Consider the following 18,610-nt stretch of genomic DNA (forward strand, 5'->3'; position numbering starts at 1 on the left):
AGGTTGTGAAGACAATTTTATTTTGTCGTGCTTTTCAAGAAGTTTGGCTTTACTGTGAATTGTGTTTCCGTTTCAAAATTCTTGTGTTGATTGCTGTTTAATTTATATCTTTTAATTTTACTTTATGTTAAATCTGTTTTCTATTTTGGATTATATTGTCTTGAACGCCCTGTGAACAGCCCTCCCACCAGATGTCAAGGAAATAAACAACTATCTGACTTTTAGAAGACATCTGAAGGCAGCCCTGTTGAGGGAAGCTTTTAATTTTTGATGTTTTATTGTGCTTTTGATATTCTGTCGCAAGCTGCCCAGAGTGGCTGGGGAGGCCCGGCCTAGTCTGACTGTAAAGAGGTGCAAGGAAGTTGCAGCAATGAGAAATCCTAGTGATTTCCTTGTTCCTCCTCTGCCCTGGGCAAAGTATCTTGCTGGTGGGCTGCAGTGACAGCACCCCAAACAGCAAAAAGTGTTTGGCTGTTCTTTCAGTTTCCAGTGATGTCCCAGAATGCAATTTGGTTAGCAACATTGTGGGAAATGAAAAGATCCAACATCTTGGCACTGCTTGGAATGTCGAGCTGGAAAATATTCATTATGAGTATGCTTGGTGCTGGCACCAGCCCTGATGCTTAGATTGCTAGAAGGCGCAACTGGTGGCTATAGCCATCAGTTCAGACAGCAGGTACTACAGTCACTCAAAATCTGCTCAACATATGGCTGCAGTACAAACTGACCCAGTATTGCAATCCAATTGAGCTGAAGGTCATTTGAACTGCTAGTTCTGCCTGCCGAAGGTGTTTTCTTAAATGGCTGTCTACTTGATAAAACTGGATCTGATCAATCCTTCCTATATTTTTTCCCCTGAAGCTTGCTGAAACCATCTATCCTGAATGTGCAAAACTGGGCTGAAAAATCTGATGGGAAACTTAGCAGTTGCTCACAGCGCAGGCTTGAAATTGTCTTAAACTAGGCTTTGTTTCGTTGTGTGGTATGTATATGTCTGGCTGGGGTGTGCTTATTTGACAGGAAGTAGTCCTTCCGAGGACCTCTCTAAGAGGAAGGTGTACCAGCTTCTTAATGGAAGAAAGGCGTCTCTTAAATTATGGCCTGTATAGAGCTGTAACGCCAAGGGAGAGTCATGCATAAGATGTAACTCTGCTTCTGTATCAAAATTAGGCAAAACCCACCTTTATTCCCACTTGAAAAGAGGGATCTTGCTCTCCCTCTCCCTCTTTTGGTATCTGCTATATATTCAAAGCAAGCACTTTTTGCTGTCAGTATACTGCTATTGTTCACGACTCCAAATGTATTAAAAACACAAGGGCATTTTACGATGTGTATTGTGCATGAGAAATATTGTTACATGACAAGCTCCAATTGGCAAGTGAAAAGAGGTTTTATTGAAGGAAATCGCAGCAGCAAACAGTGAACTATGCAGAATAATGGTAATTGTTCCTTTAACATTGGCAGCACACGTTCACTTAATATGACTTGTTCCTCTGTCTCTGCCTCATCAAGACCCAGAGGACCTGTTAGACAAGCAGCCAGCCACCTCTCTCTGGGATCAAGCTGTCAATGCAAACTTGCTTTCTTTTTCTTTCTTCGAGCTAAGCTATACCCCCAGAGCTCCCAAAGCTTTTCCTGACTGAAAGCTTTTCTGAATTTTTTTTTTTTTTTAAAGCGAGCTCCGTTCTAAATTACATCACATGAGCACTTCTGTTCAGATTGACAGAACAAAAGAGGTGTGTTGGGAAAGGGGGAGGGGGGTTCCAAAAATATAGCCTGAGTTGCCTCCATTTCACCGTAGGATTTGCTTCGTTGCAACTGATCGGGGAGGTTGTTGTGTTAGGCCTGCTTTACAAACAAAAAGTCCAGAATGGAAGTGTGAAATTAGTCAAATAAACATAACCATGTTCCCTACTTTATAAAAGACAGCCTTCTATTTTAATGGCTTGGAGGACAGTCCTCTGTTTGATGGGTTGGTCTGGTCCATGTCCAGTTTAAAGAGAAAGAACCGTAAGAAAGTTAGAGCAGAGGCCTTGCCAATTGAGCTGGCACACAGATTACCTGGTCACCCTCTTCCCCACTATGGTGAGATGCATTGCATTTCTGTTTAATGATTTATATATTTGCATGATATTTATACAATTATAAGATGCCATTCCTATGCAAATCTGCATCCACTTTGGTCCTCTCTTGGGGCGATTCGTAAGACACACACATGCAGGACAGTGCAGTCCTGGAAATTCTTGGTTCACATCTTGCCTCTGCTATGAGCACAGTGGGTGATCATCAGTTGGTTTGAATGTTACTTAAAAGAGTTGTAGTTTAAACTAAGGGCATAATCCTAACCCTGGATCTGCCATGTTAGGATACCTCAGCCAGCAGGTTCCTGGCTCAGCTGGGTTATGTTGGTGTAAGGCACCAACCTCAGCTCAGCCAGAGATACGATAGCATGACTCTTTCATCGTAGCTCAGCCAGGGCTAAACTGAGACTAGCAGATCTTACACTGTGTTAATCCTTGAAAAAATGGCCATTCTGTTTCCCCTCTACCATTTTAAAGGCTTGTTTCCCCTTTAGGTCAACTCAGTCAGCAGTAGAGCAGTAATCCTGCTGCTGAATCAAGTTTGGATCTGCTATACTTTGCATCAGTTTAAATTAAACAAGCATAAATTACACTGGCTTTGCATATTGCTACCTCATGATGTATTTCTGCACACACACAACCTGAGAGCACGTCTTATTCAGCTTAGTAGAGTTTTGTTATCTGTTCACAGATAGCACCCATTAGATTATTGTGATGTGCTAAAACATGGAGTTGCCGGTGGAAACTGTTTGGAAACACTTAAATTCACCTCTAGTTTGCACTTTATGCTTAAAATCTGCAGTTACTTTGGTCTCCAAGAGGTTGGGAAATAGGTTTGGTCAATCCTTGGGATGGAGGGGAGGGAGGGAGGGGGGAAAGAGAAGAAAAATTACTATGTTTATAAACATGAAGGCTCACCGTACTTTGCAAATCGCACCATGGCACCTGGAGAAACAGTGATGTCCAGGTATCATGTAAAGGAACAACCCCTCAAAACACAGCTCAAAAGCAGCCTTCAAATTCTCTCACTGGAACAAACCACATTCTTTCTAACGCTCTTCAGCCAGCCAGTCTGTGCTTTGCTTGGGGTCTGGATAGCACAAATGGGGTTGGATGGTCGTCCAAGTGCATCTCATGGGATATATTTGAAGATAACAGCAGTTTTTATGGAGCAGAGAAGGTGCATGAATAACAGTGACAACAGTTTTCAAGGTTGTCTCTGCTGGAAACGTGGGGGTTTTTTTAGATTGCAGAGTTGAGGAACCCTTTTTATCGATCTCTTGCCCCAAAATCCTACATGAGTCTATATTGGGGTTGTTTTTGTGTGTGCCTTTTGATCATGGGAATGTATTGCTAAAGTCTGCTGAGGATTCCTAGTGTGACAGTTCTCTTGCCATGAATCTACTAGGGATTCTGTACCAGCGTTTTGTGGGAGGTCTTTGAAATGCCTTTCATGTAGCAATCCTTTCCCCCTTTCCTTTGTTGCTCTGAAATGGTGAAGGTGGTATCCTCCCCACCCCCTGCAGCTGTTCCTCTTTAGAGTAGATACTAGATGCTCCAAGGTTTTGAAAATAAACGGGAAGACTCTTCATTGCTTGGTCTCCGATTTCTGTTCAGAGTTCAGAGCCGACATTCCAATGCCCATTCTCCCCATAACAGTTCTGAGGCTTAAGATATCACAGGGGAACCACTGTGAGGGACTGCCTAGACCTTGAGGAGCAGTGAGTGGATACTGATGAGTGGGCACTGGGAAAAGGGGGCTTGGAGACTGACTAGGAAGAAGAGATCAGTTAGCTGGGGGACCCCATAGTATCCAGGAGATGAGAGTCAGAGGCAGGAGAAGCTGCGGGATTGGAGCATGAAGAACAGGTGGCGGCGGAGGGAGAGAAAGATCAGGCTGGTACAGAGTCAAGGGCTTGCACACCTCCTCCTCCTGCCCCCACCTCTCCTGCTCCACTGTCTCCCAGGACCTGACGAGGATTGAAGTAAGAGGAGCAGAAACAGGTTACACGCAGGTGAAGTATTTGCCTGCTTGTGCACAGCTCAAGTGGGAGAGATACATACAGTGAGGTCAGGGTGGGATCTCTCTGTTGTTGCAACTGCCTCATTGAGTGCACACCTAGGAGTAGCTGGGAGATGTAGGACTGATAAACATGCCTTTTCCCTAACTTATCATCTTTTGACCATTTTTTTTTGTTCATTCCTCACTCTGGACATCCCTTGCCTCGCAGTGCCATGACAACAACCCAGAGAACTTTCTGCAAATAGGAGGCATGAAAATGTTGTAATTAAAAATACAATAAATAAAATATAGGAACAATGTACCTCCCTTGAAATGGGGTGCTGACAAAAAACCGGGAGACCTTAAACAAAATGAAGATTGTGCTGGTTGAGGCTGCTTAGTAAAAGATCAGGAACTCTTCTAAAAACTGGCACACTGAAGAATACACACAGATTGACACAGAAAACCATCTGCATTCATAGATCTGTGTGGCAGAGTGTCATCTGAGCCTCTCTGCATGAACCAAGATTTATAAGTGACTATTGAAAATACATTGCTCAGTGGGAACACACACAAACACACATATACCCAGATCAATTATTATGTGAATTTTTGTCTGCTTAAAGATCTTCATTCATTCTTGTTCATGGGGGAAAGAACACATATTTCTGGCATATTGCTTTTGCTTCACAAGCAGGCTGCATCACTCACTAAAGGCTGCTTTCTCCATGGATCAAAATATCAGCATTCCACCTTGAATGTTCTATGATGCTCCAAATTAACCAGTCACTTGTAGCCATTCAAAATAATGTGTGAGGGCTCAAACTGCATAGGGCAGAGCTTTCCATACTGTTTGTCGTGACATGTTAGGGTGTCGGCGGCAGCGTGTAGGTGTGTCACGCGAACACTCCTCATGTCTTATAACGGGTTAGCTTAACCCCCCGGTTTGCTAGTAAAACTGAATTACTGTGTCACGAAATGATGCATGTCTAAAAAGTGTGTTGCCAACTTGAAAAATTTGGAAAGCTCTGGTGCACTGCCCCCAGTAATCCTATGCATGTTGCCTGGTTCCACGACCATTTCACTAAACAAAATCTTGCAGGAAGATTTTGAACATGATTAGAATCCTGAGTGCTCAGTGTTGCGTGTCGAGGTCCCCTGGGCCACCCCAATAACTCACACATCACACAGAATTTTTTAAAAAGGTTTTTGGCATAATTTTGGTCACAACTTTATTAAAATAAAAAATGTGAGTGGTTGCTTAGGCATTGGTTGCGACTATCTGCCTCCACCATGGGGGACAGACTGACATTCCGCACGATGCAAAAGTCAGAAAAGGGGAATACACTTGGGGGTAGCGACAGAGCAGGGAACCTGCCCTCAGCCCTCCCCAAATGCAACCAGGAGCTCATTGCTATGGCCCGAGCCCCCTTGACAGAGTGGACAAGCAATAGTTAGCCCCTGATTCCTTTAATGGAATCCCTTGCAGCAGCAGCATTAGAGAGGCAGGCACAGCCAACCCATGCCCTTCAACCAACCAAACCATAAAGCAATGCCTAACCTCAACCTTACACATTGTTCCAGTTACAGATAGGTAGCCGTGTTGGTCTGCCATAGTCAAAACAAAAAAAATTTTTCCCTTCCAGTAGCACCTAAAAGACCAACTAAGTATCTGAAGAAGTGTGCATGCACACGAAAGCTCATACCAAGAACTAACTTAGTTGGTCTTTAAGGTGCTACTGGAAGGAAAAAATTTTTTTTGTTCTTACACATTGTGACGATTTGCTACGCAGTAGGCAAAACCCAAATGGCCCCAGCCAATCAGCCAGATGGACAAAATTCCTACCGGGCCCCTGCCCCAAGAGCAGACGACCCCATGACAGGCATAGCAAGGTCAAAGCGAACAACCCTAATTCGGGGGGGGGGGCGGGCAATCCGATGCACGGGCGAAAAGAGGAAACCCTAGCCTCGTGCAAGAAGTTTTAGCATTTCTGGCTGTCAATCAACAAATGGCAACATTAACTTCTTCCCAACAACAAGGGAAGCTCCAATCGTATCAGTGGCCAACGATCAATTAGCCCGCCCCCAACTTTGGAGTGTCCTGGCGGCCCCCACCGCAACACGTGCTCTCCATGAAGGAGAACACGCTTCTCCAATTGCAGAGATTGGATTTCATGCTCAACTGAATGTGGTTAGATGGAATTTCACTCCAGACTTCCCTGGGCTACAGCTACCTCCTGTTATCACCAGGTTGGGCACCTTCTTCCATACCAACAACCCCAGGCCTTTCGACTGGGGCAGGGACGGGGTGCAGTTGTCACTGAAGTGCTGGTGGGCTTGGGCTGCTGCACAATGGTGAGTGGGGGATCTCCACTGTTTTTATTTATTTATTTTAAAATTAACGTGGTTGCATATTTTGTAACATTGGGAAGTGCCCTGGGATCGCTATGAAGAGTCCTCTCCAAATTCAGTAAATAAAGCCACCATTTTAGGGAGGCATATGAAACATATTATGGGACGCGGGTGGCGCTGTGGGTTAAACCACAGAGCCTAGGACTTGCCGATCAGAAGGTTGGCGGTTTGAATCCCCGCGATGGGGTGAGCTCCCGTTGCTCGGTCCCAGCTCCTGCCAACCTAGCAGTTCAAAATCACATTGAAGTGCAAGTAGATAAATAGGTACTGCTCCGGCGGGAAGGTAAACAGTGTTTCCGTGCACTGCTCTGGTTCGCCAGAAGTGGCTTAGTCATGCTGGCCACATGACCCGGAAGCTGAACGCCGGCTCCCTCGGCCAATAAAGCGAGATGAGCGCCACAACCCCAGAGTCGGCCACGACTGGACCTAACAGTCAGGGGTCTCTTTACCTCTTTACCTTATGAAACATATTATGTGTACTATTGAGAAATGGAAGGGTTTTTGCTGTTTTTGTTCAAAAAGATCAATTTGTGTTCACCCCAGGTCCTGATAAAAAGGCTTGAACCCTAGGGTTTTTTTCTTCCATTCATGCAATGGTTGGGGGGGAGCAAGTGGTGTCAATTCTTCTCTCCATCTGCAGACCAATACATCCCACATAATTCCTAAGTGTTTCCTTTTCCAACTCCCAGAAATTGGGGAAGGGGCACAGGAAAGAGGAAGGTGAACTCAACTTAATTCATGGAGAAGTTAGGATTGATACAAGTTTGTGTGAAGTGGTTCTTTTCTATGTTTCTAAATTCAATAGAAACAACATTTGATATTCTTTACACCAACATTATTTCCTGCTATGATTTTTACTAATGGTGCGTTCATAAGAAATTCAGAACAGAGAAAGGGTTACCACTGTATGTTAGCATGTTAGCATTTTAGATATAAAGAACGCTTCAGCTGGGAAAATTAAGAATTAGTTAATTGGTTACAGAGCTTTAATTAAAGGTTACACATGGGCTACTTCATATTTTTATTCTCTGTAGCCAACTGGCAAGAACTAAACTTCTGTGCCACAAATTAGAGCACAAGCTTGTTATTCTTTAACCTGCAGAAACAGTGCAGGTTGAATGTAATATATTTTATGTGTTGCGTGTGCTTTTCCCTTTCACTGTATCCACATCCAAGTCACAGGTAAGGTGATTTATATTTAATAGGAATCTTATGGGACCATCAAAAAGGGCATTTATTTGCTACTGAAATATCAATTAAGATAATATGCAAAGTAATACAGTAATCAAATAAACCTGATGGATAACATAAACTTTCTCCCCCCCACCCCCCACCCCCAAAGCTGCACAGGCATGCTAACAAATCTATTTGATCAATATATGGGATGTAAAAAAAGAAAAGGAAAAGAAAAGACAAGATTGACTGATGAATAAAATGAAACTGACACAAATAGGCTGACAGCCAGTTTCAAGTCTCTTTAGGGCAAATGCAATTAACTTAGAATAATAGACTCAAATTTGATGGTTAGAAATGCATTTTTATTAACAATCACAGCCTGAATCATTATGTGAGCTTATGAATAAAATTGTACTTATATTTAGCACACGTGTGTGTATATACATATATCAAAGTATATATTAAGAAACGGAGAGAACATTGTTTTTAAGCATCAGAATGAGAAGGGGGGGTGAAGAAACCTGATGAGATTTTAAATAAAGATACATATACAACAATATCTGTAAATATAGCAAGTATATAAGGATGTGGCGCTTAGATATACAGTATAGCATAGATCATCACCTCCCGCCAGCCAGCTAGTCCCCCAAACTCCTAGGCCTTTTGGGATATAGATCTGCAATCAGGGTTTTTACCAATTTCATTCTGAAGAAGAGAAGTCATTACTAGAAAACTATGCTCATTCTCTTTAGTTTAATAGCTTTTTAAAATGATTCATTTAAGGAAGAAAAGATTAACACTATATTTACCAAGTGTTTTATTTCTGCTAGCAATGCCATCACAGTGACATTTTGTAATCTATATTTAAACTTTTTCTTTCCTTTTCTAAAAAGTAGTGGAAGGATTGGTAGTGTCGACATTTTTTTTCTATGGCATGTTTGTCATTGGACCCTATTTGCACAAATAATGTTGTTCTAAAACAAAAATTGATGGATGTGAGAAGAGGAGGAAGAGGAAGATTTGATATCCCGCTTTATCACTACCCTAAGGAGTCTCAAAGTGGCTAACATTCTCCTTTCCCTTCCTCCCCCACAACAAACACTCTGTGAGGTGAGTGGGGCTGAGAGACTGGCCCAAGTGTGACTGGCCCAAGGTCACCCAGCAGCTGCATGTGGAGGAGCGGGGAAGCGAACCCGGTTCACCAGATTACGAGTCCACTGCTCTTAACCACTACACCACACTGGCTAGAGAAAGAGGATATGGGCTGAATATGATGTGATATTCAGGGTATAGTCTTCAGGATATGACTGTGAGTTGACGCAAAGGTGTGCCCACATTTTTTTTCATCTGGTCATAGCTACTTGTACTGCAGCAGAAGTTAGTCTTGAGTATCCTTCACTTTTCGAAGGAAACCTTTTAGATAGAGGGTGAAAGTAGCTGTGCTAGAAAGGGGGGTGGGATGTGATTATCGGTGTCAAGTCTTTACAGGATTCCAGGAATTGGGATTCCAAGATCCAGAGACAGCTGGCTGCTGGTCTAAGGGGGCCATAAGCAGGTGTATGGTCTCAGATGGGCAGAAGTTCCAAAACAGCAATCAAGGCTCAGATGGATTGGAAGCAAGTTTGCAGTCAAAACTAGGTATGGTTAAGTTCCAGAGCAGCAGTCAAGGATCTGGCAGACCAGGAGCAAGAACAGATTAAAAAACAGGCAGGCTGGCAACACCCAGAGAAGTAACTAAGGCAAGCGGTTAGGTCTGCCTTCCCTAACTTTCAGGTGTTTTAGACTACAACTCTCTGAATTCCTGACCATTGCCCAATCTCTCCATCTACTGGAGTACCACAATCAGTCATCTGTGGGGCAGGGAGGGCATGAGTCTTTTGCCTGATCTCTCCAGATTCTTCTTGTAGTCTTACATTCTCTCCTCCTTGTAGGCTGCATTCTTGGAGACAATCATCTCCCACTACACATGGCTAGTATTTAATCACTTCAGTAATACCACATGTCATCAAGCCCGAAGTCTTCCATTCCACTAGAAATTTTATACAGGCGTGAATCTTTTAACTTTCAGATTTCTTCCTTCTGTGCACAATGTACCAGAAGAGTATCCCTTAAAAGCTTAGTCTCCCTCCCCCCCCCCAATTAATCAACTTAAAGGTTATTTCCAAGAGTGAAAGCAGTCAGTCACTTGACTAAATTGCCTTCATTTTCATGTTTACCTGCATAGTACATACGCATAATGTCAGTTTTGTAATTTTAGTTTGCTATAATTTATTATTTACTTACCTTTCTTTGGTAATTTATCACCTGCTCTTCATTAGAATCAATGCCAGAGCAGGATATAACATAAAAATATATAACACATAATAAAATAAAACAATATTTTTTTTAAAAAAAAACCAGCCAGCACAACAATAAATCAAATTTATATCACGAGAACAATGAAACATCTAGCCAAATGCCTCAGAAAATAGAAATGTCTTTGCAAGCACAAAATGAATTGAGCCAGAATGGTTCTAAACTAGTGGCTGACTTGAATACTGTGGGGTGCTGAAGGCTGCATACGCATGTTTTGTTCTAGAATCAATGGAGGCTGATTTTTCTATATACACAATCTAGATCCACTGCGTATTTTTTTGCCCCTGAAAGTGCTTCATAAGAAGCTCGTTTATTTCAAAAATGAAAGCAGACAGCAGATTGGTTCTGCATTACTCCATAATGTGTCCATTTGATAGCAGATGGTCCTGTCAGGTCTCCACACCTGCCCAATGGTGTTGTGGGTGGGCGTCTACCAAGATCACAATCGCCACTTCCTTCTTCATTCACCTGCAACATGTGCAGGGAGAAAAAGGTGTGGATTACCTAATCAGAGAAGGGTTTTCAAATGTGTATTAACCACACCTATCCATGTGGACAGCAAAATCTAGAACCAACCTGGACTGAAAGTATCCAGTGGATAATGATTCCAGACTGAGAAAAACAACATTTTGGGGTCCTATAACTGGATTAATTTGCATGGAGCCAAAGTCATAAACAGGGACTGGTGGTGCCTGCCTGATTACTTTTCCAAATAATGGCAAAAAGAACAAACCACAGGTGCAACAAAATCACCAAGCCAGCACAGAGAGCAAGGTACCTCACATCCTTCATTCTGATAACCACCATTCCATTCCATTCCATTTGAGCACTTGAGACATTCCCCCCCTCCACCATCCAAGCTAAATGGTTTCCTAAATAAGCACAAGACCAGGTGTTTCTGATGGAGGAATGGAAATAAATTCTAAAACATCATGTGCAAAATTGGTAATCTCAGCTCATCAGTGCCAGCTACTGAATTTTTTTTTCCATATTAAAAAGAGCAAAGTGTGTGAGACTAGGGTGCACATTTTAAGACATGCTGCTTAACAGTCAGGTATCACCACCCCTTCTTAGAAATCTGAATTAGCCTCTGACATGATTCCCCCCCCCCCCCAGTATAATCAAGTTGAGACACAAGAAACATAAGGAGAAGCTTTATACTGAGTCAGGCTCTTGGTCCTTCTGGCTTGGTATTGTCTACACAAACTGGCAGGAGCTCTCTGGGTTTCCAGACAGAGCCCCTACCTGCTGGAATGCTGGTCCTTCTTCAGATGTTTAGCCACTGAGTGGTGGCCCTTCAATTCTTACTCTTGGTTGCAATTCAAAAGTTATTTACATGAGATCCCTGCATTGTAAAGTGTTTGACTAGATGATCCTCAGGGTCTCTTCCAACTCTACAATTCTATGATTCAGTGCATCTGAAGAAACAAAGGAAATCATGTACGCACATAGAAATGTCTGTATTTTCACTCCTACATCCCCCTCACTCAACAAGCAGAGTTCTCTTGCACACAACTGACTTCTCTGAATCACAGCCTATGTGAACTCTCCGTGTGATTCATAGCAACAAGCTCTACATCTATCTTGCACAGTCGATATAAGAAAAGGGGCAACCTAGGAATGGTGAGTAAAACAGGATTCTCAAGTTTCTGCTTCCTGTGTGTTGATAAGAACCCTGCTGAAGACTTCAGAACAGCCGGGAGAAGGAGAGCAGCAAAAAGCCAGGAGTGGGCAGAAGAAGCATCTGTGCTTCTGGAAAACCCTGTTCCTGCTGCCACTGGCTTGGTCTCAAAGATGCCTTGCATGTACAAGCAAGCACTTGTGCTTGTGCAAGGCAGCCCTGTTAAATCATTCTGATTTCCCCATTCCCCTAGACTAGAGTCTCCCTTGCCCCTCAGCTCAGCTACAGGTACTCAGGAGGGAGGAAAGAGGAAAGCTTCACTGTGTGAATAGAGTTTTGCACCACTCTTCTATGGCTCCCACCCCACATGTTTGCAGCTGCCTCTGCTGCTGCTGCTGCTGCTCCATAGACTTGGTGTCATGCCTTTATTTCTGCCGCTGCCAAGTCTGAAGCGAGAGGCAGTCCAGGAAACAGGGCATCGGAACGGCACCAGAATAATCCACCCCAAGTCCAGCAAACACAAAGCTCTGCATTCGATTAGCCTTTCCTCCCCAGAGAATCTCAATAATATATGTGGCTTCGCGTGTTTTTACGGACGGAAGAAAGACCATAGTGATCATTTGATTCAATGGCTAAATAATACAAAGCATAGAAATCCATCCAGTAATTCTTGAAGTGGAGGGAATTAACATCGCTGAGTGCATCAGTGAACAATGTCAAGCCCAAAGAGTCAACGCAAGGCCAGTTTTGCATCTCACATTTAGTGCTCAATCCCTTTCTTGATGAAGCGAAAGGGGGGGATTTGCTGTTGACTTTGATGGAAGCAGGATCAAGCCCTTTCTTTGCGAGCAGTGACATGGAAGGTGGTGTTATGAAGAATGATTATATTTAAAATAGCTGTGATGTAATATCAATGTCAAGTCCATTATTTAAACAGATGTAAATTTGCTCTGCTCTTGAACTCTGGTGAATTTTGATGGCAATATTAAAGGGATACTATTAAAACTACTTAAAACATCTATTTGTTGGAGAGAAAGGAAGGAGAGAACATGTGTACATGGCACTGGTGGGGACCTGGTTCAAACTGCTTCCTTAATCACTTGCTGCAATTATTTATTTGTAAAGCTTCTTGTATTCTAGCAAATTATAATATGAATAAGCAGCTAAAAGAGGAAGCAGCAAACATATATAGGATCATGTGCATGTACTTAAAATTAGCTTATTTAGGACAATTTTTTCACACATCTGTAGGTCTCCCTCCTTCCAATGAGCTCAGGGAACCAGAGATGGTATTATCCCATTCTGAGCTCACACAGCTATGGAGCCCACTCTCAATACCAGCCTCTGGCAACTGCCAGGCCCCCAAACCCCAGCCAGTTCTACCAGTACTGGGATTTGCCTTGAAGCCAATCCAGTATCTGGTGTTTGTGTCAGCCATTTACATTTCTAAACTATGCCCCTGACATAGTGCCAGTCCATGGCATTGTGGGAAATTTAAATGGCTGCCAGGTCCAGCTCACAGCCAGCTCAGGGATGATAGGAACTGGAGTCTTGCAACACCTGGAGCTGAAAGTTCTCCTTCCCTCCCTATAGCAATGTTTGAATTTAGCGTCAACAAAACGATTTGGGAAACTGGGGAGGGGGGCAATGAAACTATGAAAAAGGTTGTGTTGCCAAACTCCAAACCCCTCATATTCAGATTTTTCTCATCCATTAAAGTTGGCAGTTCTTTTAAGGATAACAAGCATATATCTCTCAGTCCATTATCACAATGTCTTGAGGAAGGGAACTTGCCATTAATAAATGCAGAGCGCACGGGTCAAAAATATCAATATGAAAAATGGAAAATATTTTCAAGTATTACATTAGTGTCAAAACTTCAGCTGATGGAGAAATCTGAGGAAAGTAATGCGCAGTGGAACAATGGAAGGAGAAGAGCGCATCGGCTCTCTGCATACCCTGAATTACAAGGATAATTGCTTGGTTTTGAAAATGCAAATATATATATATATATATATATATATATATATATATATATATATATATTTAAGGCTAATTGGAGGGAAGTGGCGAAGGTGCTCACATTTCCGAGTCAAATTGTACCATTAACAGGACATTTGGGGGCAGATTAGAGACTTCCTAAGATTCCAAAATTCCACAGCAGTCCCCCTCAAACTGAAACAAAACGAAGCTGACTGGTGAAGCCCCCAAAACTTGAGAAGGGAAGGGATGAAGTGTGTGTGAAGGGGAGGAGGAAGTGAAGGAATGAAAATGGACACATCTTTCCATCCCTAATAGGGAAGGAAGAATGAAGAATGTAGGTACTTGGGAAAATAAGCAGAGGAAGGGTATTGGGGGAAGACATTGCTGTCCCTAAGCAGCAAAGAGGAAGGGGTGTGCCTGCAATTCTCCCTGTCACAGCCACTATCTGCAAGGTACAAAACTTCAAGCATTAATATTGTTTATGCTGCATTGTCACTGTGAAAGGGCTCTGTCAGTAGTGCCTGCTGCGTTTTCCAGAATTGGCAGCGATACTATAAGGGATATCGAAGTACCCATTTTGTTGCTCTGGGACCCAGACATTTTCCACTGTCTGAGTATTATATACAATGGGACGGAAAGGTACAAATTAAGTCATTTTACGCATAAAACTGTTTCATTTGAAATCTAGTTAAAATTATTTTAATGACTTACGTAAAGTGAAATATCAGGTTTTCCCTTTATTCCTTCTTCTTGGCTTTGGCGTCACGCAGGCATATTAATGATTATTTGTCAAAGTCACACTGTTTGCTTACAAGGTATGAAGGCTTTTTAGACACTATGATGACAGCTTTTGATTCGCTTGATAATATTTGGAGTAAGCCATAAAAGCCAATCTCTGAACGAACAGACCACTTTTATTGGCTTTTAGTCCCATTACTGCTATCATAAGTGGTAAATTGGCCTAATTCAAGCAATGCTGCTGCGTCATACTGGAAAACCACTGCTTAGTTTTCAACTTTATTTATTTTTACATGGTTGTACTTTAAGATATGATGGTTAAAAACTAGTGCATCACAGCCCTACCAGAGGTCCCTTCTGGGGCATGGCTCCTAGCAGCCTGTGAGAAAGTGCGCACTCCTGGGTTCTACTGCTGCACCTATTTTGTGAATGTAATTTTCTCCGGTATAAAGCGTATTACAACGCCCAGGCAGGAACATATGGAAAGTAGTGCATAAGTCAAGCCAGGACTTCAGTTGCTGCCAAATTATAAGCACAGGCGGGCTTTGCACAACAACAGTGAACTGTACTGTACTCGATAGGCTGTCCCCCAACTTTGGGCACAGACCAGCAAAAGTACAGCTATGGTTCTCTGCAGTGCAGGGGCAGGGAACATTTATCAGCTGCATTCCCTTACGAGCAGCCACATTTCAGTGTGGTTTGATGTTTTGTTTTATCCCTTTGTATTTTATTAGAAGTCACCCAGAGTGGCTGGGGTAACCCAGTGAGGTGGACAGGTTATATGGAAGGAGGAGGAGGAGGAGGAGGGGAAGAAGTTGTTAATATCCTGGGAAGTCATCTTAAGGAGAGAACACACCACTGCCTCATTCAAGACAGATGGTAGCTCCCTCTTCTCCATTCAGTCCCTCCCTGGACTCACCCATTCAGCCATATGGCTAGCTCTAACTGTGGCATCCAGCTCTGTCTGAATCTGAGTGGTTTTAGGCCTCACAAAGTTGTTACAGTAGGCCTCCCAGGGTGTCAGAACAGTGCTCTTTTAGCTAGATGACAAAAGGCCATGTACCACTGAAAAAAGCTCTGCTGGATTGCTACTTGCAGGTGCAACAGTGCCAGAGAAGTAAGTTTTATTTGTGGTTCGAGGACCCGATCCCCGCTTTGTGGAATGAAGACACACAAACACAGAGTATAAGGTTAATGGGCAAGAAAAGGCCCAGTGGCGTAGCGTGGGGGGTGCAGGGGGGGCCGGCCGCACCGGGCGCAACATCTGGGGTTAGGGCAAATCCACGGGTTAGGGGGTGCAAATCCACGGGTTAGGGGGCGCAAATTACTTGCCTTGCCCCGGGTGCTGACAACCCACACTACGCCACTGAAAAGGCCACAACTTTATTGATTACAGCAAGTGAGAAGGTATTGGCTTAGGCATTGGACCACGACAGATTGACTCCACCCACTGGGAGAGGGGTGAGCCCAAAGGGGGTTTATTCAACAGAAGCCTGTTGATGCTAATACAACTATAAGCTCTCCCCTGATGTCACCGAGGGTCGTGCCATGGCCCCCCACCACACAGGCATCGGACAGGATCCACGACCGCCGGATTCCTTTAACGGAATACCCAAATTTGAAGGGGTAGGCGATGGCCACACCTAGCCCTTCCACACACGATCAACACATTCCAATGCCTAACCTAACCGCCAATACCAAGAAAGTTGTGACGATTGCTATGAGGTAGGCGAAAAAACCAAAAGGCCTAATGCTAATTGGAAAAATTCCTACCAGGCCCCCTGGGCGACCAACCTAAGGTCCATAGCAAGGCCAAGAGGAAAACTAAGCCCTAAGCTCTAAGGGAGTGGAGGGTGGGTGACTTGCGACGAGAAGGCGGAAAATGAGGTGGAATGGCTGGTGAAGCAGTAAGTTAAACTGCAAACCACACCCCCTCCAAGCCACCCGGTTGGGCGCTTACCTGTGGGCGTGGTGCACCAGCCAGGTGAGTGGGGCAGGGGGCGTAACGCCCCCTGTGTGACACAGAAATCGCATCCCGCCCACAACACCTCCCCTCTTGGAGGAGGAGAGGCTTTACCACCACCATGTGGTGGGCATGATGGTGCAACCTCACCTGCGTTTGGTTAGATTTGGACTGAGTCAGAGTCGGAGTCTGATGCAAAAGTTCACTCTCACACAACACAAACACACAGGAGTTTTATTTCAGACTGGTTTGTTTTAATGGTAAGAGATTAATATCATCTTTATTATTTATAGTCTAGAGAGTAATTCATGATTAAATAATATAAGAAGCCAGGCTACAAATTTACCTCTTAATTATAGATGCGGCAACACTGCTAAGTTGTGTTCCTGTCTCCACTAAGTAATCTCTGGAATCTAGCAGAAGAAACTTGGCACCTGAGCCATTCCATCAACGTCGAAAGAAAGTGTTCCCCTTCCTATTCAAACTGCTTGCAGGGATTTTCCAGCAAAGCTGAAGTGAAGTCTAATTTGTGCTAGTAATTAGTACAAAGATGCATTGTCAGCCATGAGGCCTTTAAGAAAAAAAATTGGCCAGAGAAGCCCGAAACACCCAACTACTACTTCCCTTGTCTTTTTAGTGGAATTGGTTAGATCTCCTCTCTCTCTCTCTCTCTCTCTCTCTCTCTCTCTCTCTCTCTCTCTCTCTCTGTGTGTGTGTGTGTGTGTGTCAATTTCAGGTTCTTCTTTTACTTTTGTCCCTATATTTGTTTACTTGCTGTTTCTCTTCTTAGATCACAAGTTGCTTTGGGATGCTTCCACGTCAAAAGTGACAAAATAACAACAACAACAATAGTAGCATCAGCAGCTTTGAATCACACATTGCTCCCATAGTGGTGTGTGGTCTATTTCATCCCAATTTCCCATCCTGAAAAGAAAAAAACCCAACTTTTAAGCCTCATCTCTGCCAATTCTGAAAATACCGTGTCTGTAAATGTTGGTTGATCCTTCACTTAGTTGCAGTGTATCATCTTCTAAGTACTACAGCTTGATAAGTGTACAGAGAGATGTTTTTAATCTCCTTCCCTGCCCCACAAGCCTCCTAAAAGTGTCTTCTGAATGATGTGGAATGGGGTGCAGCTATGTCGGAGTACAGTAGCAGTCAGTGGCATTGTCGCCACTCTGACCTCCCCATCTTCCTTCCAGTAAGGTAAAAGGTAAACAACCCCTGGACAGTGAAGTCCAGTCAAAGGCAACTATGGGGTTGCAGCACTCATCTCGCTTTTCAGGCCAAGGGAGCCGGCGTTTGTCCACAGACAGCTTCCCGGGTCATGTGGCCAGCAGGACTAAACTGCTTCTGGCACAATGGAACACCTTGGTAGAAACCAGAGCACACTGAAAAGCCTTTTACCTTCCCGCCACAGTGGTACCTATTTATCTCCTTGCACTGGTGTGCTTTCAAACTGCTAGGGTAGCAGGAGCTGGGACAGAGCAATGGGAGCTCCCCCCACTGCGGGTATTTGAACCACCAACCTTCTGATTGGGAAACCCAAGAGGCTCAGTGGTTTAGACCACAGCACCACTCGCGTCCCTGGCTCCTCCCAGTAGGCCTCAGCAATGCTGGTGATGGGAGGTCAGCTAAGTGTCATCCTAACTACTACTGCTATGCATGTGAAGAATATTTCAAAATGTGGCCAGGAGGAGAAAATTTCCTTCTCCAAACTTCCTCCCATATCTTACTATCCAAGCCTACCATTTTAAAAAAGTGGTAACAGGTATTATCAGGGAACCTGTGTGAAATCCTCAGTTGCAACAGAAATATTCTACTGGGAAGATTAGTTATTTCAGGCCTCCTCTGGTTCCTTGTTCTGCTGGAAATGGCAAGAATACTAAGGAAGGTTAAAGATTTGGAAAGGGCCAAATGTTTTTGAAAATGGGAGCTTAGATGGTGTTTTGATGGAAGCTGAGATGAGGCAAGGCCAGAGAAAAGCACACTGGACAGCTCCATGCAAGGCTCAGGCATGAGAAGAGAGCCCAGATATTGCTTCAGAAGCAGTTCCTTTCAGGACTGAGCCTTACATAGGAGCTACAGCTCCATCTCAGTAGCTGAGATGTGTATCACTACGTAATGCATATCATTTAAAAAGGGCCCAGTCATTGCTAGCAGAGGCTTGTTCCTATGGTGCGGGGAAGTCTTGAGTTGTCTTTGGGCCAGAGGGGTAGTGGCCATGCGCACTCCTTGCAGACATGTTCCCAGTAGAATCCCCCCTCCCACTGATTCCT

General features: G+C 43.7%; 1 protein-coding gene across 1 annotated transcript in view; it reads right to left on the reverse strand.

Moving 5' to 3' along the window:
• MDFIC2 (MyoD family inhibitor domain containing 2) overlaps window positions 1-18,610 on the reverse strand; it is a gene marked incomplete at its 3' end in the record, with an annotated part of 39,924 nt that overhangs the window by 15,457 nt on the left and 5,857 nt on the right. Inside the window, exon 3 of the mRNA XM_083602535.1 lies at window positions 2,888-2,926. Coding sequence (XP_083458661.1) covers window positions 2,888-2,926 — 39 coding nt within the window. The remainder of the gene's footprint in view (window positions 1-2,887; window positions 2,927-18,610) is intronic.

This window comes from Podarcis filfolensis, assembly GCF_964270895.1.
Source record: "Podarcis filfolensis genome assembly, chromosome: 2".
NCBI classification, from domain to species: Eukaryota; Metazoa; Chordata; class Lepidosauria; order Squamata; family Lacertidae; genus Podarcis; species Podarcis filfolensis.